At 37.1% G+C, this 22,807-nt stretch overlaps 3 protein-coding genes across 3 annotated transcripts in view; 2 read left to right on the forward strand and 1 right to left on the reverse strand.

Annotated features, from left to right (window-relative positions):
* LOC308703372 (histo-blood group ABO system transferase-like) overlaps positions 1-22,807 on the forward strand; it is a 64,933-nt gene that overhangs the window by 17,372 nt on the left and 24,754 nt on the right. The gene's annotated exons all lie outside the window — the stretch shown is intronic.
* Positions 1,146-10,181, forward strand: LOC308703370 (uncharacterized protein). Its single transcript, XM_081386804.1, has 18 exons — positions 1,146-1,934; positions 2,299-2,416; positions 2,708-2,800; positions 2,943-3,153; positions 3,476-3,645; positions 3,741-3,839; positions 4,239-4,471; positions 4,560-4,738; positions 4,826-4,919; positions 5,078-5,422; positions 5,636-5,753; positions 5,830-5,921; positions 6,027-6,144; positions 6,419-6,535; positions 7,109-7,300; positions 7,525-7,677; positions 8,819-9,015; positions 9,195-10,181. The coding sequence occupies exons 1-17, from the start codon at positions 1,833-1,835 to the stop codon at positions 9,013-9,015; spliced, it is 2,631 nt and encodes an 876-aa protein (XP_081242930.1). The 5' UTR covers positions 1,146-1,832; the 3' UTR covers positions 9,195-10,181.
* On the reverse strand, positions 14,501-22,383 carry LOC308702676 (uncharacterized protein). Its single transcript, XM_081385703.1, has 8 exons — positions 21,464-22,383; positions 20,430-20,595; positions 19,013-19,309; positions 18,008-18,064; positions 15,991-16,032; positions 15,270-15,337; positions 14,971-15,014; positions 14,501-14,624 (listed from the first exon to the last, which is right to left on the reverse strand). The coding sequence occupies exons 1-8, from the start codon at positions 21,674-21,676 to the stop codon at positions 14,561-14,563; spliced, it is 951 nt and encodes a 316-aa protein (XP_081241829.1). The 5' UTR covers positions 21,677-22,383; the 3' UTR covers positions 14,501-14,560.

Here is a 22,807-nt window from a genome sequence, read left to right on the forward strand (position 1 = left end):
CCCCTATTCGTCACATGCCGTTTGGTCATTTCCCCCTCACGTCCAAAGCCGACGTGTAGGGTACCCCCTATTCGTCACTTGACAACGGAGAGGGTCGTCCGATAGATTTGAGTGCGAATGAGGGCATCTTTGAATTTTGAACTTTGATTATTTTCCTAAACTCCTTTTCCTCTCTTTTTATATAACTTTGGGCTACATTAAAATTACATAATTACAAGACGGTAGCCTATATTTTCTATATGCTTAAAACATTCCTTCATTTAGGTAGGATATTTTATAATTTTCGATCACATATTGTGGTAAAAATGGTCCATAAGCCGACGTTGAGGGTAGCTTGCTGAAACTCTTTTCTAAATCGGTAATATCACGATTTTTCCTCTCTTTTTTATATTATTGTGGACTACATTAAAACGACATAATTGCAGGACTGCATATTTGCTGTAGGCTTAAAACATGCCTTAATTTATTGTGGGATATTTTATAATTGCCGATGGTATTTCAATTTGCAATGGCTTATAGTGAGCCTACTTTTCTTTTCTTTTTTTCTGCGCCAAAAAAAGAAAAAGAAAAAAAGAATAGCCTACTTTTATAGAACTTTCATCTCAATAATGATTATGAAGTTGTAATAAATTAATTATATAGCCTACTGCAGAAATGTTTATATTACTTTATATGGACATATCCTTTGGCAAAGAGATGGATGCATTCTGGGAAGTGATATGTGTTTAAATGGTAATGGCTACATACTCGTTTTTCCTTCACTTGGACATTTATGCTGACCCCTTTAAAACTTTGAGCACGGATATAAAATATTAAGACTGTACTTTTTAATTATGATTGATATTTTGGCGCAATTTTGTGCAACACGTCACTGTGTGCGACCATCGGAGAAACCATTGCCCAGCGCGATTCCACCACGGTAAGTCGCTTACAACAGTCTAATAAGCAAGATGAATTCATAAGCATTATTTACACGTCCAAAATGAATAAAATTACGAGTTTATAAAAAAAAAAAACATGTTCTAAGCCTAGATATAGGTTCTAGATGTATATATACAAAATAAAATTATGAGTATTTCCACATAAAAAAAAAACATGTTGTGATATATCACAACATGTGTTTTTTTATGTGGAAATACTCATAATTTTATTTTGGACGTGTAACTGCTTATTGAGAATTTTTTGGGGGAATAGTAATTGGGGATATTTAGATGATGTGATTTTCTCTCGATCATCGTGGTTCACACACAACGTCACTGTAATGTGTTAGTAATAACAATATTATCACTTGGTCTAACGTTATACTGCACATAACGCTGCCTTTAAATCTGGGAAAAAAAATGTTACGTGACTTTTAACAGTAGCACAGGAAATAGGAACAACGTGAATCTGTATTTATTTATCCTAAGCATTTACAAGAAAATGGGAATCACTCACTATTTGGGTACACTTTTTAAATCTTATATCAACATAACACTACATAATTAACATTTTCTGTTGTTCTCCCTGCAGATCCTGTCAAACATATCACCTGTCGAACCTATCCGAACCTTATTTTCAAAACCCAAAGGCACTTTTAAGAGCCAACCTCTATCTCTTCATTATTTTCTATATCTTACATCCTCTCTGTTACATCCTCTCTTTCATCCTCAATCTTTATCTATCTCATAGTCTTTATCTATTGCTCTTTCTTTCCTCCCTGTCTGTCTTTGTCTACTTGTCTGTCTTACCCATCGTTGTCAGTCTGTCTGTTTGTATCTGACTGTGTCTGTCTGTCTGTATCTGACTCTGTCTGTCTGTATTTCTGTCTGTCTGTATCTGACTGCATTGCAATGGCCACCAAGCATAAGCTTGATTCACAGGATCCCCACTACCAAGAGGGGAGACGCATGGCTCTGGAGCTGAAACATGAACACATTCTAGCTGAAGCCAAGGTTAGAGTTTTTGTACACCTCAATCATTTTATAACAACAAACATAACAAATTAAAGTAAAACGTGATGAGGAATATGTAAGAATGATGAGTGCAGAAGATTTAATACAGGTATATTGCATGATGCATCCTGCCATGCTCTGTGACATGTGTTAATAAGGGAATATAATAATAATAATAATAGTATATGCAGTTCCATCCCTCTGAGTTACAGAGACTTGGAGAATCTATTCCAAGGCTCATTTAAGCTGTTCAACACCTTACTAACACACTATGTTGTGTTTTCCTTTCACAAGTTACCTGCCTTTTGGTTACCGTACTTTTATCAACATCAGTCTTACAAGAAATATTCACTCCAATACACAGAGAGCAGCTGATGAGAGGAAACATGTACGAGACCCTCCACACACCTCTAAAAGGGACTCTGTAGGACGTGGTAAGCCGAGGGGGAGGCGAGGAGGGCGACGCCATGCCTCCGCTACAGGTTATATCTGAATTATTTGACATTTGTAGGAGGAATTTACAATGATAATGTTGGACCAACTCAAATTAGAACACTGTAATTGTTTATTGAGAGTTTAAAATATTCAAATATCTAAAAAGACATTAAAAAGTAGATAAACCTTTCAGTGACACTTTTGTAGAAGACACTACCATGTACTTAACAAAAATATGTCTGATTTCATAAATTGTTTAGTATATAGTTTGAAAAGAAGAACAAGAATAGAGTGTGATAGCCTAACTTGTTCTTATTCTTCTTTGTGCTGTTTTACAGTCACATACCCCACGGTTGAGTGCTCCCTGTCATCCAGTGTGGAGGTTCCACTTACTGCAACCTCAACAAAACTAAATCCTCAAGAGGAATTTGGTAATTCACAGTGATGAATTTATCCATGTACAGTATAAAAAAAAATCAGTATAAATGTTCATTCTAATACTGATCAGTTGACTTTTAATTGTTCCTTATCTAAATTATCCCTTACCGCTTTATTTTTGGATTTTCTTTACAGAAAAAAATATGGAGAGGCTCTCTGATATTTTGGCGTCATGTCCTTCTGCTGTTCAGCCTCAAAGTAGCTCTGCATCATCATGGTCTGTTCGGCAGCAGAAAGCCTCAGAGCGCTGGAAAGAAGCAAGACCATACCACCTAAAATGCCTTATTTCAAAAGAGGCTGTTGGTCATCCCCTGTGTTACCTTTGCAACGAGCCTGCTGTTATTAGGTTGGTTTTCATTAATACCAAACTTCAATTACCCAGGGTGGGTTTGCTGAGTGCCCTGCTTTATAGGCTAAGATACATGTCTTTTGGGATGGGAGAAGACTTAGATACCCAGATGAAAAACACATTAATGAGAAAAGTAAATCTAGGACCTTCTTGCTGTGAGGTGACAGTGCTAAACACTGAGGCACTATGCAAGAATCCTATACAATAAAATCGAACCTAGTAAAAGTGAAATAGCTTAAATAGAGTGTACAGTACTTTATATGAGTTATTCACCTGAAATAATGTATTATATTATAATATTGTTTTATTTTCTCCTTAGGTGCAGGGAGTGTCTTCCTGAGGAGTGGTTCTGTGGGGACTGTGATGTATTGCATCACAAAAAACATCCACTCCACAACAGGGAATGCGTGATTCGTGGTTTTTTTGAAGCCATTCCTCCGACCACACGCATCATTAAAGGGGAGGATGGATATTGCACCCATGAGCAAGGTACGTTCTCACGAAAGCTTTAATTTTGCTGTTCAATGTGTGTCTGCAGACAGTTACAGATAATCTAAATTATTGGTTTTCCTTCTTTTTGCCAGCTTGCATTTTGCCAACTGTGAAGGTGCCAGACTGCTCCTGTGGAGGCACAAACTTCACTGTGTTACCAGGCAAACCAGTGATTTTAATTACCATCAATGGTAAAAAAAAATAAAATAAAAAAAAATAAAAATAAAATATATATATATATATAGTAGATTTGATGTTTTTCACACTAGTGTGCTGTGGCATTGTGCTTACAATTGCAGAAGTGACAGAACATATGGAATAGCACATGGTAATGTTATTAACTGAAACAAAGACAGATGTTTTTTTTTTGTCCTCCACAAAGAAAAAAATTAATAGCATCTTTCCAGCATGATGTCCAATCAACACAGCAGTGTGGAATTTAGTGAATCTGAAAATATAAATGTGGGATTATAGAAACTTGTGCAATGTCTCTCAACCATTCACAATGTGCATAATGAACTAAGTGTTGTAAAATTAAGTATGTGGTAAATGTGTATTATATTTTTAATTGTTTTTTTTTTTGTTCCAAGGGCGATTTGACTTGCATCAGCCACTGTATGAATGTCAAACATGCCAGCAGCAGTGGACCCCTGACTTTAAAGACCTCCTAAGAAGTGGATATTGGCCAGCCTCCGTCACCAATTCCACACTTTATACAATGGACCTCTTGACCTCCTTTCAGGAACTCAAGATCATCTCTCCGGGATTCTCCAGACAAGCCTTCGCAAAGCTGCTGGAACATCGCACTAAGTGTGGAGGAAGAGTAAGTGTAAATGTTATTACCATTTTATAAAAAAAAATTCCATAAGCAGACAATATCAAAATACTATTTCATTCTATATATTTTCCAGTCTGGACCTATCAACGGCGATGCACTGCAGCGCAGCTTCTTAGAGCTTTCATATGCATCATTTGAGGAAGACCAGCTCTGCTGTAGTGCTCCTTTCACCTGCCCAGCCTGCACACCAGAAATGTTGGCTGTTTCAGCAGATGGAAACAGAAAGCTATATCGCTTTCGCCGAAACGGAAGGTGATCTTTCGTCCAGTCTTTTTATTGATTTATTTTCTTACTTCATATATTTCATGAATGGATTTTCTATTTTTCTTTCTTCCTCAGCTCTGATGATCCTGGCTTTTTTGAGGGGCTCTTTGTGGCTGAAGACAGCGCGGTGTCTAGATTTGTCGACACCATACAGAAAGCAGTGAGAAATGCAAGTTGACAAAATAGTTGTTACAATAATAAACATGACCCCCCACTTCAATTACTCCTGCCTACCAATTACAAAATCAAATTGAGAGAATAAATGCCATATATTGAATGACACCATTGCTTTTATTTGATTTGTCGTGTTTGTTTTGTGTGTCATAGACACAGGGAAGAGGCACATGTGGGGACTCCCAGTGGACAGCAGCGAGGGAAACTTCAAGGAGGGCTTCAAAATTGGATGAAGAGGGGATGGAGGTTGCTGTGTGTCGCCATGGGTTCCTTTTGAAAGCCCTTAATATGTACAGGGGGGAGATATTTGCCTACCCTCTGTACCTTCAAAGGGAGCTCATGCCAGCCAAGGCACAATTCTTCGCAATGGACGTGGCATGCAAATACTGGCCATACCTGGAGAAAGTTGCTAGTGTCCTTCCTGCTCTTCAGGAGCTGACCACTATGAAACCCTTTCTCAGTGTAATGCATGCTCGAGCCCATGCTACTAAGTGTGAGGTGTGTATTATATTTTGGCATCATATGTACATTTGTAATATTTACAAGCACATTAATAATATGAAATATAAGTTAAGCTACACTATATTATCTTGTCTTTTTGCATAACTATTTCTTGCATGGAATGTAATGCCCTTTGATGCAAATTGTGGTTTGTGATATTGGGCTATATAAATAAAATTAAATTGAATTTCTTCCACCCTTTACTAACAGATTAACTGGAGTGGTAGGAACCAGGAAGGAGCAGGGACAACCGCTGGTGAGGAGGTGGAGCAAGTGAACAGCTACCTCTCACGTTGTGCCCTGACGACCAAATATATGTCCAAAGCAGGTGATCGGAGTTTGCAATATTCGTGTATACATTTTTTTAGATTGATCATCATAACCTCATTATTTGCTTTCAACAGCTCGGGTGGACATGCTTACATTGCATGCAATGGGGTGGAACGAGAAAAAAAATCTCTCTTTACATCAGGCACTTTCCACAAGATATGTGAAGGTAAGTCTCCTATTAATTGTTTTGTGTGTCCTTTTGTTGTGTTTACTTGGCCTGTTGTTAATCATACAAAGTTTTAATCCTTATTATTGTATAACTGTTCATCAGACTTGTCAGAGACTCAAGGATGAGACTGCAAGGCTAGCTGACCTAAAAACAGAGCTAGATTGCACAGATGAAGTGGTGTCACAGTGGCTATCTGATGTAAAAGAATGGGCAGCTGGTGGTAAGCATGACCAGATAAAAAAAACAACAAACATCCCTTCCTACAATCTAAATTTTATGTCTGATATTAAAGAGCAGCAAAAAACAGTAGGCGGATCTTCATCTAATGTGATGCCACATTTATGTCAGGTTTATTAGTATATTCCAGTTCCCTGCAGGAAGTGCACATACAAAGTTTAAATAAGTTGGATTAAAAGGTTTTACGTGAAATTCAAGCAGAGAAACGGTTCTGTGTTGTTTTAACAGTGAATTTGCTTTCACTATATCTTCTACAGAGACACCTGATACATCTCATGCCAGTCAAGGCACCACACACAGAGGACTTCAGCAATCAATTGAGGGGCTTTACCTTAGTGTGAGGCACCGGAAGCGAACCCTCTACCGTCAGAATGGTATAACTATAATATAATAGGTTGATAAATTCAGGCTATGTATGCATCCTATTCCACCAACATGGAATTAGCAAAAAATGTAGTAGCACAGTTCAGCTCAATCATTGAATTCTGTTCTTTAAATGACCAGTCTGTAGGATTTAGTGGTATCTATCGGTGAGGTTTGACGATTGCAACCAGCTTACCTCACCTCTATCTTTCCAAGCTACGGTAGCCGACGAGAAAATGTGAGAGGTACTAAACCCAGTGTTTGTTTGTCCGTTGTGGGCTACTGTAGGAACATGGAGGTGCAACATAGCGGCCTCCGTGGAAGGGGAACGTATTTAAAACTGCCCATTCTTAATTAATTAATGCACAATTATTATTTTCAGGCAATCATGAAAAGTGTGTGTTAGTTAGATTCCCCCCAAAATGTTACACACTGGACAATTTGTTTCCCATGTCAGTCTACATTATAATTTTCACATACTTCAATAACTGCAGCTTTGCTTTTCAATTTTTTGGTGCTATAATTTTTTTCTTGTTGAAGAGTTCTGTCAAAAACCTCTGCCTCTGTACTTCATGTCTTTCTAGACAGCAGCAAGTTTCGCCATCGCCTTCGAAGGAAGCTGGCAGAAGACAAAAAACTCCTTCTTCAGGAGATACAGAAATACAATGATCTTGTACTAGAATCGGCAACAAGCATTGACGTAGCTGTGGTGGAGCATTCCCTAACTGGAGAGAGCAATGTGTCTCAAATATGGCCGTGGGAGGTTCATGGCAGTGGTATGTCTGTTTTTAGACGCTTCACAGGAATTTATTTACAGTTCTGCTTTATAGAGCATACTGAATTAAGGCATGCATGTTACATATTGAGTGTTGTAATATTAATTTATTTTAATGGTGTATTTTCAGTTTTCTTATGTATCAATTTGATAAAAAAAAGTCAATGTTTGTAGTGATTATGCAAGATTGTCTCATGTGTACATATAACTGTTATTGATTCTTAGCAAACATTTCAATCAAGAAACGAGTGCACGACCAAGTGATGTTAACAAGGCGACTGCATGAGGAAAGAAGCATTTTGGTGTTGGAGATGGCACAACACTGCACGTGGTCGCAGAGCCTGGCAATGGTTCTCAAGAACAAGTTGGCTGAGGAGGGTAAGTTTAATTAAAACCCTGTCCATCTAATGTGTTTAAAAAAAACATACAAAAAAACACATCAGTCACAGAACTTGGATGGAGTAGAACGGTTATGGCTCTCTTTGCCGTGGTCCTTTAGGATATACATAAAATGGGGATTAAAGTTGTTACTGTAGCTATGGTAACAAGTCAGTAAGGCTATAAAGATTCACATTTGCTTGAAAGATGTGCAGATTTGTTGTACTCTGTCTGTTACTGGAAAGCGGAAATGAACAAAAGAATTTGAACATTGGAATTTGTGTCCTGGTGTGTTACATGGGGTTAGCATAACATCAAGATTAATCTTATTATTATCTCCTCCAGTCAACATAGAAAACCTTGCTGGTCAGCAAGTACCAAAATATGTTACCTCAGCACAACTGTAGTGAAGAAGAAAACTGTTAACTTAAAACAGCTATCAGACATATATATGCTGCTTTGGGCCTCTCTACATAAAGTCACCTCAGTGAGCCATGTTGCCTTAAGTTGTTTTATACAGAAGCTTGCCTGGTCCCATGTCGGCGATACACATAAAAATGCCAATCATCCTGCTATGTAGATATGAATTGGTGATATCTTTTTACTCCATTTAAGTTATTTGGCCCAAACATAAATGATCACATTCATCTAATCTTTCCTAATGATCCGCTAGCTGGCCGCCCCATAAGCATGCTGTCAAAAAAAAACGCGTCTCTGTAGGCAGCCTAGGCTCTGAGATCTGCACACAAAAACAGTTGCGCTCACCACCACTCAAAACCAAAACAAATAGTGTTCCAACCAATCACGGCGGGTGTTGTGAGGTTTTGCGCTCGTGCACGGCTGCCTATGACGGCTGCACGCAAAACTCACAACACCCACCCCTGTCTGTGATTGGTTGGAACACTATTTGTTTTGGTTTTGAGTGGTGGTGAGCGCAACTGTTTTTGTGTGCAGATCTCAGAGCCTAGGCTGCCTACAGAGACGCGTTTTTTTTTGACAGCATGCTTATGGGGCGGCCAGCTAGCGGATCATTAGGAAAGATTAGATGAATGTGATCATTTATGTTTGGGCCTGAAATCACTGATACAACCTTTGATATAGTTTGTCTTTAATGTAATCTCGTTTGTATTTTGAGACGTAGACCAGGGAAATGAGGGACTTTGCTGTCTCTTGAGAAGAAGACTGTCAGAGGTGTCAGAAAGGTTCCAAGTGGTCCTCCAACAGTACAAGACTGCCTTAGGTCCTGAGGCCTCTGTCCTTCTACATGTTGAAGAGGAAGATCAAAGTGGCCTCAGTAGTCCAGACACCAGTGAGGATGAAGAGGAAAACACAATTTAGGTCATTCATTTATTAATATTATGTATGTTTGTTTTTTGGAATAACCCCCTGTTACTGTTATTCTTAATAATGTATTTGTGTATTTTATTAATGCTTTACACACCTTACTTATTCTAAAACAGCTGAAATTCACTCTCTTATCCTAATTCTTGCTTTTTTGTTTTTCTGTATTTCCCCAGATGGAAGCTGCACGAAGGACTATGTTGAAGGAAATGGACTTGCCCTATATCTGTGTATTATTAGTATGCTGATTGATTAACCACATCAAAATCTTGTTAAAAATTCAAACTGTGTCTTTAGATTTTCCAAGCAATTTAGTTAGCACATTGCACAGTTCATTGAAAATGCACAAACTTCTCAGTATAGGTGCACCAATCTTATCCAAAAATGTAAACTTTGCATGTATGATATTACCAGATGTAATTACTGGGCTCATATGATATCAGGGTAGTGTATACTCTTTTAAGAGAGACTCCCCTTAATTGTGGTGACCCTGTGACCTTTCCTTTTGCACCAACGTTAGGCCAAACTTTTGACTTGCATACAACAAATGTTATGAACCGATTTCTGTAATTTGCTGAGCAATGAATCATGTCATGTTGACCTTATGACATTCCCTGTAGCACAATCATTAGACCAGAATGTAAAATTGAATATTGTCTAATTGGGCAGATTGCCATGAAATCTTGTAAGCACATGAAGACTTTGGTGACCTCATGACAGTTCCTCTATCATCACATTTAGGCCTTAATGTAAAAACTCATTCTTGATGGCATTTCTCAAAATTCACTTATTCTGCGGTACAGCAGCAGTGTCTGTCAGTCTATGTCATTTTGTTTTTCCCCAGAGGAAGCTGCCTATGGATTACTACTTGATTGAGTGTATATAACTGTTGTGTAACTTTATTTTATTGCAAAGATGCATTATAGTATGTAACAGAAAAACACACCGTTTTTTATTTTACGATTATAATTTATATTGTATATTATTACAGTTGACAGATGACTTAATTCTTTGTTCTGCTGGAGCTTTTTGCAAGTGAACTTACAGTAACCTCACAGTCCAGTGTTTTTAAATACAGCCTTATGGCTTGTTTGAAATATGCATTTGGTGTATTTTCACTGGTATTGTTGTGAAAGACAAGAAATAAAGTATTTCCAAAGATGAATATTTTGTTTTTACTTTTTCATACTTTATTGAAAAACAATATTTTATATTTTTATAGTTGATAAAAAACATCACACTGTGGAATCTTGTTTACAGATAAACTGTTTAACAGTTTAAACTGTTTAACATCAAGCATTATTAATTAATTACTTTAATGCATGTCTTTTTACTTATTTTCAAACAATCAACCTTGTTTGTAATTAAACCAGATCTATCACAATAAGTAATGTGTATCTGTTAGGTGTATATGTTACAGTTTTTCTCGATTGCTGAAACACTATAACTATGGATATGAACTCAAATTTCAAATACGCAAAATACGTTTATCAAAAAGCACACCCTTTTCCCCAAACTATAAACACTACTCCCCAGTTTTGACACATGAGTCAGATTTGTTAAACTTTCACTGCAAAACTTTACACACATTATCCATTTATCATTGCCTACACAATGTTGTAATTTATAAAGCACTACACAAAGAGTCAAAACTGATCACACAGCAATCAGAACCTTCAACAGATCGATGAAACGGATAAGTTGGGAGGGGGAGGAGAAAGGGAAAGGGCAAAGAGACAAGCATTCTCAGATGAGATTTGTGCCAGCTCCCTAGGTGGGGTCATCCCTCTGTTCCCACAGCTCTATGTTACCACGGCCCTATGTTCCCTCTGCCCTATGTTCCCACATTTCTGAGAATTTTTTTTTTACTGAAAATTTTTAAAATTAGGTTCTATGTTCCCACAACCATATGTTCCCACAGCCTTATGTTCCCACAGTCCTATGTTCTCTCAATATTTTTCTAATTTCAAAGATTTTTCTCAAAATGAAACTCTAAGTCAAGTCATTTTATTACCACATTTAACCCTCAGGAAAAGGTCAGGAGAAATCTGTCAGGAACTCTATGATCCCACATTTCTAGGACATTTTCAAAATTGAGTATTGTGTTCATACATTTCCCTATAATTTCAACAGCTAGTCTATACTACTACAGCTAGTCTACACTACAGCTATTCTACACTGCTACAGCTAGTTAGGGTTAGGGTTAGGGTAACCCTAACCCTCTGTGGGAACAAAGAGCTGTGGGCACTTAGGGCTCTGGGAACATAGGGGTGTGGTAACACAGGGCTGTGGGAAGATATGCACGCTCCCCCCTGTAGAGACGTGCCATTGAACTTGTTACTAAGCGTACAAATCAGCGTCCATACTTGAAGTTCTTCCAGTTTTCAGAGTAGGGTTAGTTTTAGGGTTATAAAATTGTATCTTTACTATATACTCACCTAAAGGATTATTAGGAACACCTGTTCAATTTCTCATTAATTCAATTATCTAATCAACCAATCACATGGCAGTTGCTTCAATGCATTTAGGGGTGTGGTCCTGTTTAAGACAATCTCCTGAACTCCAAACTGAATGTCAGAATGGGAAAAAAGGTGATTTAAGCAATTTTGAGCGTGGCATGGTTGTTGGTGCCAGACGGGCCGGTCTGAGTATTTCACAATCTGCTCAGTTACTGGGAATTCACGCACAACCATTTCTAGGGTTTACAAAGAATGTTGAGACATTCAGATGGTAGAGTCAGAATTTGGCGTAAACAGAATGAGAACATGGATCCATCATGCCTTGTTACCACTGTGCAGGCTGGTGGTGGTGGTGTAATGGTGTGGGGGATGTATTCTTGGCACACTTTAGGCCCCTTAGTGCCAATTGGGCATCGTTTAAATGCCACGGCCTACCTGAGTATTGTTTCTGACCATGTCCATCCCTTTATGACCACCATGTACCCATCCTCTGATGGCTACTTCCAGCAGGATCATGCACCATGTCACAAAGCTCGAATCATTTCAAATTGGTTTCTTGAACATGACAATGAGTTCACTGTACTAAAATGGCCCCCACAGTCACCAGATCTCAACCCAATAGAGCATCTTTGGGATGTGGTGGAACGGGAGCTTCGTGCCCTGGATGTGCATCCCACAAATCTCCATCAACTGCAAGATGCTATCCTATCAATATGGGCCAACATTTCTAAAGAATGCTTTCAGCACCTTGTTGAATCAATGCCACGTAGAATTAAGGCAGTTCTGAAGGCGAAAGGGGGTCAAACACAGTATTAGTATGGTGTTCCTAATAATCCTTTAGGTGAGTGTATATATCAACAATCTCCAACAGTTGAAACATACATTATACTATATTTAAATGATCAAGATGAAAAAAAAATCACGAGGCTATCAGGTCATTGAGTATATTTGACTGTTATTGTAGTTGTAGAACAACCATCAGGGCTGTCTCCAATGTACACTATTTACATTTTTTTTCCAACTGCTTGCACACATTTTCAAAACTATGTCACCTTTTTTCAAAACTTTCCCAAAACTGCACACACAAAATTGTATGTAGTCTAGTGTTTTGAAAAAAGTGTTTTATGCTATTGAAAACAAGTCAAAGGCTTAGAAATAGTTTATTGTTTTTGGAGATGTGGTGTGAAGTTTTGCACTTTGAGTGAGAGGTTTCAAAAAATCATGTGACATAAAAAAAGATTTTGTGTGTATAAGCAGTTGGGAAAAAACTGTATAAACTACAATTCCCACGAGAGACGCGCCATTGATCTTACAAAGTGTACAAATCAGTCACCATACTTGTAGTTCTTCTGGTTTCCCAACCAGGAATAATGTTATAAAAAATGTGTCTTTACTTTTCTATATTAAGTAACATACATTATACAGCCGAAACATACATTAGGCTATATTTATAGGCTATATGATTAGGATAAAAAAAAAAAAAAAAAAATCGCCAAGACTTCAAATCTGTGGTTTTAGCTAGGCTACAGTAGACATGAATTCAAGATTGTCGGCGGGAGTTATGCTACCCTACAAAGAGCGACTTAAAAAAAATAAATTATAAAAAGTTTTATTTAACATTATGTTTATTTATTTATTTATGGCCTGCAAATGTTTTACCAACTGATGAATGTAATAAACTGCCACTTATAAATATGTCAGCATTAGATGCAATAAGTATACAAACAATATCCTAATATAAATTACAGTAAAGAATTCCAAAATGTGTGAAATAGGCTACTCTCCTGATCAAGACCTTCTCAATAAATCAATATTTGGCTTTTTAACTACTGACAAAAACTGTTCAGTTCTAGAAGATAAAATCATATATTTTATTTGGATGAATCAGTCTGTTTATCAGATTTACCAATTGCTATAGTTTGTTTGTGCTGGTCAAGAATAGATACAATTGAACTGCAAGCAAAAACTTGGGGCCACTGTTTCAAATATGAGTGGCTCCTCCCCTAACAAATGTAACCTCACTCCAATTTTATTATAAAAACTTGAGAGCCCTGATTAAATTATATATGCTAACCTAAATTTTAATTAAAAAAGAATCCACTTCATCACATATAAATATGCTCAATGTAGTCTGTTTCTTTTGTCTCAACCACTTCATCCTCATATTGTTATCATTTTGAATTAAATGTATGCATGGAAAAGTAAAAACAAAAATGATCATCTTTTGCAAGTGTTATTGTAGTGTATTTGTGTTCTTTCACAAAAATACAAGTGAAAATATTCCAAATGCTTATTTATTGCTTAATTACTCACTAGAGGCTTAAAGAATGATCAAACAAATTTATTGACAAGGTGCATAACAAATTGAAACTATATAGTCTTTGGCAATTGGACCACATCAAGACATCATTCTTTTAAGAGAAATGCATGATATGAAAAAGGGATCTCCCCTACATGGAGCCGACACTGGTGGTGGTGAAGGGGTGAGTAGCAATGCTGAGATCTGGATGAATGTGGAGCTCTTCTCCTGATGACCACAGTGGAAGGACCTACTGTATGACATGATTGGCTCAAGAGGGTTGAGATGAAAATACATTTGGTTTAAGACATAAAACACCCAGTCAGCTGATGAGTCAGTAGAGAGTGAGAGAGACAATGTAAAAGATATGATATAATGTGCGAGTATAAAGAAGGACAGTCTTATTTGTTGAACTTCATATTTTAGCTTCATGTCAAACAAGCCATAAGGTTGTATTTCCTAACAGTGGACTGTGAGGTTAAGTGAACTTGAAAAGCACAGAAAACAGAACATGAAATCAAATTACACGTCAACTGTAATAAAATAACAGTGCAATTTATAATCATGAAATATGAAACATGCTTTTGAATAACATCTGAAGAAGAAAATTCAGTTGGATTAAGTACATTTCTAGAACATTCCCTTTCGAGATTAAACTCCAGGTCATATTCTTGGAGATGTTCCCCTTTTCACTACTACAGAAAGATGAGATATGACTTCAAATGCAGCACAGAAACAATTTAATAAATAGGCTGAAACCAAAATGGAGTTCTTAATATACATTTTATTTATTTTCATTATTTTGGAGTGAATCCTTTGGCTGCCAGGAATGGGCCCACTGCTCACCACTAAAAACAGAAGGGATTTTTTTTCTGTTACTGGTTGGGGTTTGCAATAAACTTAAAACATTACCGAACATGTCTTTTATAAGTATAACAGTTTCATTTTCCATCTATGAAGAACCACCACCTTCATGCATGCAGTAATGGTGGTGGTCCTTCATAGATGGAAAATGAAACTGTTATACTTATAAAAGACATGTTTGGTAATGATGTGTGCTTTAAACTTGTTTAAAAGGCTTGTTTAATCTGAAACAGAACAGATTAATAAAAAAATTGTAGCAAAAAAAAAAGTTTAAGTAAATAAATAATGAATGCATTAATTCATAAAGCAGAAGAACAGAATAATACATACCATACTGGACAGGGCTCCCAGTCAACCAGCATTTCTGCTTTGCCCTAATGTAAGAAACAAAAAATAAAATCCATTCTTAGCAAGGCTATTATGTCTGATTATAGGCATTGAGTTTCATTGATTTTCAGAAGACACTCCTTCATAAACTGTCATTCAAAAAGACTGAACACATAAAAAGCATCTACCTAACAATTATGGTATGTATAATATGTATTTGCCAAAACACACGGAGGTTTCTAAATCCTATATTACACTCTGCATACTGCCTACACTCTGCACTTCCTTTATGACTGACTAACCTTTCTCACTCTTTCTCTTAATACACTCCTGATGGGGAAAGCCTCTAGGCGAGTGTGGTAGGAGCAATCTGTGAACATCAAAAACACATTTCAAATATTTCTTAGATAGTTAGATTAGAAACAAAATAAACACAACCATGAAGACTTAAGTAGTGACCAGACTTGCAAGGATGACAAGTGATGTTTATCACTAATCAAAACATGTATCATGGAACCAAATTACTCTCGGTTCCAATGTGGTATGCTTGCTTGAATAACCATACTACTGCTAAGCCACAGCTCACAACTAAGAACACTGCTGCTACTTCTACTACTTGGCAATGCATTTTGGTCAAATTTGACTAATTAAGCCTGTTGGATTTTATAGCATGTCAATTGTAATAATCTCAATAATACTAATCATTCCTATTCTATATCTATTATGAATAATCATGGTTACGTGTGCTACGCTAGACTAGCTGGACTGGTCACAACATTTACATACAGTATTGCTGCCCTGTTGTTGATTTGACTGCTTGTATTGTACATATTGTATTTATTTGTAAGTAACTTTGGATAAAAGTGTTTGCTAAATAATTCATTAAATAAATAAAATTGTGACTACCGGAAATTGTCTGTTGTAGTAGTTAAAAAAAAATAAGCGATTGAACTAAAGCGAATTAACAGGGGTTAAGTTGCAATGTTTAGCAAAGTATGAATCATTGCTTTTACATGCACTTACTCTTTTGTGGCCTTTTCCTTTCAGGCATATGCCTTGGTCCCCCTGTGGGATATAAGATTACAGTCCAGTCATATATCCACTCAGAAAAAAAAACAAAAAAAAAAAACATTTACAATAATTAGACAAAATGCACTTTGTAATGTCTTTTCAACATAAATATGTGTCCCTGGTGTGTCTAGACACCCCTGAAATATGAGAAAAGACCATCCTCCCAGTTAATGTGTGTGCAAACACACCGTTTAATTTGGCTCCAGATTTTACATCACATGCAGGCTCATTGGAAAATAGTAATCATAGTAGGCTTTTAGAATACTCCATCTAAAATTACCTGTTTCAGACACGGTCTGCATAAAGGACCAGTTCAAGATAAATAAGGACTTTTTTAGGATCATGCAAAGCTACTCTAGTGGAGTATCAGAATAAAAATATAGAACAGGGCTGCGTTCTCCGATAACGTTGTCTCTTAGCGTGCTACGATGACTCAAAAGGTACACCTTAAATACAGGTATACCTTTCCTACGTGTGTTCTTCGAACTATACCTTAGGATGTTGCTTAAGGTAAACCTTCTTAAGTTCGACCTTAGCAGGCGCTGTCCATGGTGGAGGCGCTGAATAGGTTGATATCGATGCCTCGATGATCGATTGTGCGCTCTTTCCTTCACAGCGGTATAGGTAAAGAAGTATTGAGAAAACAATGTTCTTTATAAAGAAGCGTTTTAGAAATAGTACAAACTGCATTTATCAGGGCTCATTGAAATATGTACATGCAGAAATAAATATGAGTATGTGTTTATAATTTAGCAAGTGTGCAATCCCAAACCCTTACGGCCATAAGTGTGTTAATGTTCTCCACAACGTATGCTGATTATCCACCAGCCATGTAGCTAGTTGACATACACTAACTGGCTCCGCGGACGGCGCCGTCTTTGATTTAAAACAAGTAGCCTACTCGCTGTCTTACTGCCATAGCTATAAAGTTTGTGTAAACTCATCTTTCTTTATATAGACTCCTAAGCCTTTTCTGTCAAATGGTTCGCCAGCTGATGTGCCTTAGGATAGTAATTAAAAAAGCTAACAACCATTAGTGTATGGAAACTTTATTAATGAAAACACTTCCATACACTAGGTGTAGGCTGTAACAACTTAAGTATTTTATGTGTAAAATTTTAAAGTAAAGTAAAAATGTAATTTTAATACTAAATCAGATTTTATATTAAATGTTCATATACAATTGTCTATGTGTAATTAAACTGCGATGTATAAAAGCTTTTTGCGTAGTGGTGGCCACTAGCGGTATGAACCGTCAGCAGCGATAAGGTATAGCTAAGAGCGCTCCAGACCAACCTTAAGAACGTATGACTTACAGAAGGTATACTTAACTAAGAAGGTTTCGGAAACCACGTATTAACGATAAGGTACTTCTTAAGGTACAACTTAAGAACGACGTAGCGTTAAGGTAGTTTCGGAGAACGCAGCCCTGGAAATTAGCATAATAGGTCCCCTTTAAATTCTATTTCAGTAATTAATTTACTTATTAGAGAATCTGCTTGACTAATGAGTTTCATTGAGTTTCATAGTTACCAAGCTATGGTAACAGTTATCAGAACCACCAATAATTACCCTAATAATAATAATAGTAATTCATTACATTTATATAGCGCTTTTCTGGGTACTCAAAGTGCTTTACATAGATGGGGGAATCTCCTCAACCACCACCAATGTGCAGCATCCACTTGGATGATGCGACGGCAGCCATATTGCGCCAGAACGCCCACCACACACCAGCTTACTGGTGGAGAGGAGACAGTGATGAAGCCAATCAGTATATGAGGATGATTAGGAGGCCATGATGGACAGGGGCCAATGGGCAAATTTGGCCAGGATGCTGGGGTTACACCCCTACACCCCACCGCACCCTACTTTTTCGAAGGACACCCTGGGATTTTTAATGACCACAGAGAGTCAGGACCTCAGTTTAACGTCTCATCCGAAGGACGGACAAACATTATTTACATACCTGACTTTTTTTTTTTTTGACTTGCGACTGTGCCCCTGGCTGACCCTGTGAAGACAGCTGTGGGTTTGGAGAAAGAAAATTACTCATATACCAAATAAATCTTTAACTTATTATTTAAAATTCTTGAAGATCACAACATTGCACAAGTGTGGCAGTACATGTATTAATAGGTGTAAAGTACATGCATTCTTATTGCGATTGACTTAAGGTTGCTCCATTAACTCCACGTGTTTCATTTTCTCGTTTATGTCCATCCTGTTTGTGATAATCCTAATTTGTTTCAACAAGCGCTGATCTTGCGCTGACTTGTTCAGGGAACGCAAGGGGTGGGAGAATGGTTAAGTGTTCATGGGACACTGACATTCCCAATTATTTTGAATATTCGAATTATCCTAATATCTTTAATAATAAAAATTGGCCTAGTAATTTCAGCATTTGATTAGTAGTACTTATTTTACTTTTAGATTTTTAATAGACTCACAAAATTCCTTCCAACAGCCCTAGTACAGAATCAGATAGACCTATCATCTATCTAATAATGTAATATCAGATAAACTTCTAGCAGATTATCCATTGAAAATGAGAACCCTGTAGGTGTTGATACACAGGGCAACTTTTTGAGCAATGTTGCAGGGCAATGTTGCCGTCAACAGGCAACCAGATGAGACAAAGGGCCCACAACCCATCTAAATTATCCAGATAGAAATGTGTTGCCCATTTTCAATGTGAAAGTGCCCAAGGAACAATCGCTCGGCAAGATTGCCCAGCAACATTGCTCAAAAAGTTGCCCTGTGTATCATCACCTAGTGAGTTTTACTTTATCAAGCAGCAAAAAAGTTATAGCATGGTGAGTTTGAGTTCATTTCGTTGAAAAGAGCCCTAACCTGCATCAAGCTCTATGGGGGAAAAACACTGGAAGTCAAGTAAAGTTAAGGTAACCCATGGGTCAAACACTTTTGGACTTTACAAATATAAACTGTAACTCTTTAAATTTGTTCTAATTACCTTGCCTCTCCGTGGATTCCGCCTGCTCCACTTGCCCCTCCGTGGATTCAGCCTGCTCCACTTGCCCCTCCGTGGATTCAGCCTGCTCCACTTGCCCCTCCGTGGATTCAGCCTGCTCCACTTGCCCCTCCGTGGATTCAGCCTGCTCCACTTGCCCCTCCGTGGATTCAGCCTGCTCCACTTGCCCCTCCGTGGATTCCGCCTGCTCCACTTGCCCCTCCGTGGGGCTCGCCTCGCAGGGTGTGAGCTGCAGAGTAATCAGCTGATCCTCATTGCCACTGGAATCCTGGGTCCATCCTGTGCAAGTTAAACAAGTGTTGTGTTTTGCTTATTTAAAACATAGAGGTTAACCATAAGCTTGATCTGTACCTGTTTTAACTGTTAGGTAAATGTGTTTGAATAATATATACCACATTTTCCCCAACCAGATTTGAAGGCACTTTTGATTGCAAGAGAACTATTGAGAGTCTACTGGATGTATTACGGTAGATATCTGTAATATATTTGATTGATTTTCTATGACGATAACCAATACAATATATCTTTAAGTCAGGAAAATAAAACCCAGAGTGCTCATAATATCTATTCAAAAAATGACAAGTATAATGTTTGTTTACAGACTGGGTCAAACTATTCAGTTAAGACTAGACTGCGTGCGCTAAAAAACTTTGGGCTTTATGCCTCAGTTAGTAGCAGTGTAAGTTTGTGGTGTATCCACAGCAAAAATTTGACGGTTTTCTTTTTCTCTGTGTTATTTCCTTTAATGATCTACATTTTAGCACTGTCCTCGATATTGTTTCAATGAGTATATATAGATTCATTATCATTTGATTCATTGACCCAGTGACCAAAACGGGTCTTTGCAAATGTAATGTGTTCAATTAGTATGTCACTACAAAAAATGCTGTGGTCAGTGTGCCTAAACATTAAAAATATGGTTGTATGTGGGCTGAAAACAGAAATGAAATATGGCCCCTACAAAAACATACCAAACATAATTCTACAGTTGACAGTATATGCTTGAATGCACTTAACTCTGGGTGCCAAATCCCATTGTAGACCAGTGTGCTGCATGCTATTAATACAAACAGGGCTCAATACACTTAGAATCTACATGTCTGAGTATCTGCAGTTGCAAGAAACTACTGTTTTGAAAGTTTACTTCAATTCCCATAATCATTTGCCAGGTGTGAATTTTTATGTTTTTCTACCCATTTGCGTCTACATTAAATGTGTTGGTAGAGACGTCACATAGAGTAGCCTATGATCATACAAGCATTCATCAGCAGAAAAAAAGAATGATTGAATTTAAGTTTTAGGGGTGAGACATTCCTTTAAGATTTAAACATTAATAAAATATTTTGAGTACTCAACACAAGTTGTGAACTGTGACTTTAAGACAGTGCATGCATCTCACCTTCACAAAGGTATTCATAAAATGAACCTATCTTCTGTAGGTAGTCCTGGGCAAAGGTGGAGAGTGTGCAGCGAGGCGTTAATATTTCGCACTTAATTTCTTTTTTTTTGTTCTCCTTTCCTAGTAGCAGAACTGGTTTGTAGCCAATGGCATGGAGTTTCTCAAGCTGCAATGACAAAATTGTGTGTTTGCTGTTTTAAGTAATAGAAAAACAACATAAAAAATAAGTAAGAATATTAATTTAAAAATATATAACTTTATTAATGACAGCATTCAGGTTACTGCCATTCAGGCTTTTTAACCTAATGGTGAGTTTAGCTTTATGTGCAAACAGCTCATACAATAGAAGCAAAAAACAACTATATATAGAAAAACAGTAAAAAGATGAATCTGACACCATGAGGGTACCTTTCATATAACTTTATATAAATATTTATTTTTGTAACATTAGTAGCTCGGGTTTTGCACCTACATTGATAAGATTATGTAACCATTGTGCAACTGGACAATGACAATCTAAAGATTAATTATAAATAAAGGCAGAACCTTAGTGATTATGTGACCAAATGGTTCATGTGTTATTTCTCATCCACTCAATAAGAAAGTTTGATTATTAAATTGCACCTGTAATTCTGTCATAATGCATGACTGTATATGTTATGAACTCAAGAATTCCTGAGTTTCAATTCTATTTGCTGTGTTCAAATTTTGCTCTGGTAGATCATTTAGGTATGTGATGTATTACGGTGAAGATGTGATAACTTTATGGTTGTATTACCACCACTAAAATAAAAACTACAAATCACAATTACGTGTGCCTTCAAAGTTGATAGTTAAATTATACTTTTAAATTGATTCTGATGACACAGGGAGGACAAAGTATCATTGGAAAAAAAATATTCAAATTTATCTATATTGGCAAAAAATAATGCCTTTCTGACCTTGCGCTGGCATGCTCAATAACAAATGGTACCACTGAATGTACTTCTTAGATGATCTGGACAGTTTACTGTCATGTATAAAATTGTACGTACCATGATATTGGCTTCATCCTTGATGGATGCAGTGTTGTGGTTTTTCTTACGACCAACCACCCATTCCTCTCGCTTCTCATCAAACCTCTGAAGCTTCTTCTTGAGGCGCTGCTTCAGAGGCTGCTCCTTTTTACAATGTGAGCAGATCTTTTGAGCACAAAATATTATCCCCTGACAAAAGGGGCAGATCTTTTTTGTAGACCCCCCTGGCATTATAACAAACTGTCAGATACAGACAGACAGTCAGATACAGACAGACAGAAATACAGACAGACAGAGTCAGATACAGACAGACAGACACAGTCAGATACAAACAGACAGACTGACAACGATGGGTAAGACAGACAAGTAGACAAAGACAGACAGGGAGGAAAGAAAGAGCAATAGATAAAGACTATGAGATAGATAAAGATTGAGGATGAAAGAGAGGATGTAACAGAGAGGATGTAAGATATAGAAAATAATGAAGAGATAGAGGTTGGCTCTTAAAAGTGCCTTTGGGTTTTGAAAATAAGGTTCGGATAGGTTCGACAGGTGATATGTTTGACAGGATCTGCAGGGAGAACAACAGAAAATGTTAATTATGTAGTGTTATGTTGATATAAGATTTAAAAAGTGTACCCAAATAGTGAGTGATTCCCATTTTCTTGTAAATGCTTAGGATAAATAAATACAGATTCACGTTGTTCCTATTTCCTGTGCTACTGTTAAAAGTCACGTAACATTTTTTTTCCCAGATTTAAAGGCAGCGTTATGTGCAGTATAACGTTAGACCAAGTGATAATATTGTTATTACTAACACATTACAGTGACGTTGTGTGTGAACCACGATGATCGAGAGAAAATCACATCATCTAAATATCCCCAATTACTATTCCCCCAAAAAATTCTCAATAAGCAGTTACACGTCCAAAATAAAATTATGAGTATTTCCACATAAAAAAACACATGTTGTGATATATCACAACATGTTTTTTTTTTATGTGGAAATACTCATAATTTTATTTTGTATATATACATCTAGAACCTATATCTAGGCTTAGAACATGTTTTTTTTTTTTATAAACTCGTAATTTTATTCATTTTGGACGTGTAAATAATGCTTATGAATTCATCTTGCTTATTAGACTGTTGTAAGCGACTTACCGTGGTGGAATCGCGCTGGGCAATGGTTTCTCCGATGGTCGCACACAGTGACGTGTTGCACAAAATTGCGCCAAAATATCAATCATAATTAAAAAGTACAGTCTTAATATTTTATATCCGTGCTCAAAGTTTTAAAGGGGTCAGCATAAATGTCCAAGTGAAGGAAAAACGAGTATGTAGCCATTACCATTTAAACAC

The sequence above is a fragment of the Scardinius erythrophthalmus genome (genome assembly GCF_964197995.2).
Source record: "Scardinius erythrophthalmus genome assembly, chromosome: 15".
NCBI lineage: Eukaryota > Metazoa > Chordata > Actinopteri > Cypriniformes > Leuciscidae > Scardinius > Scardinius erythrophthalmus.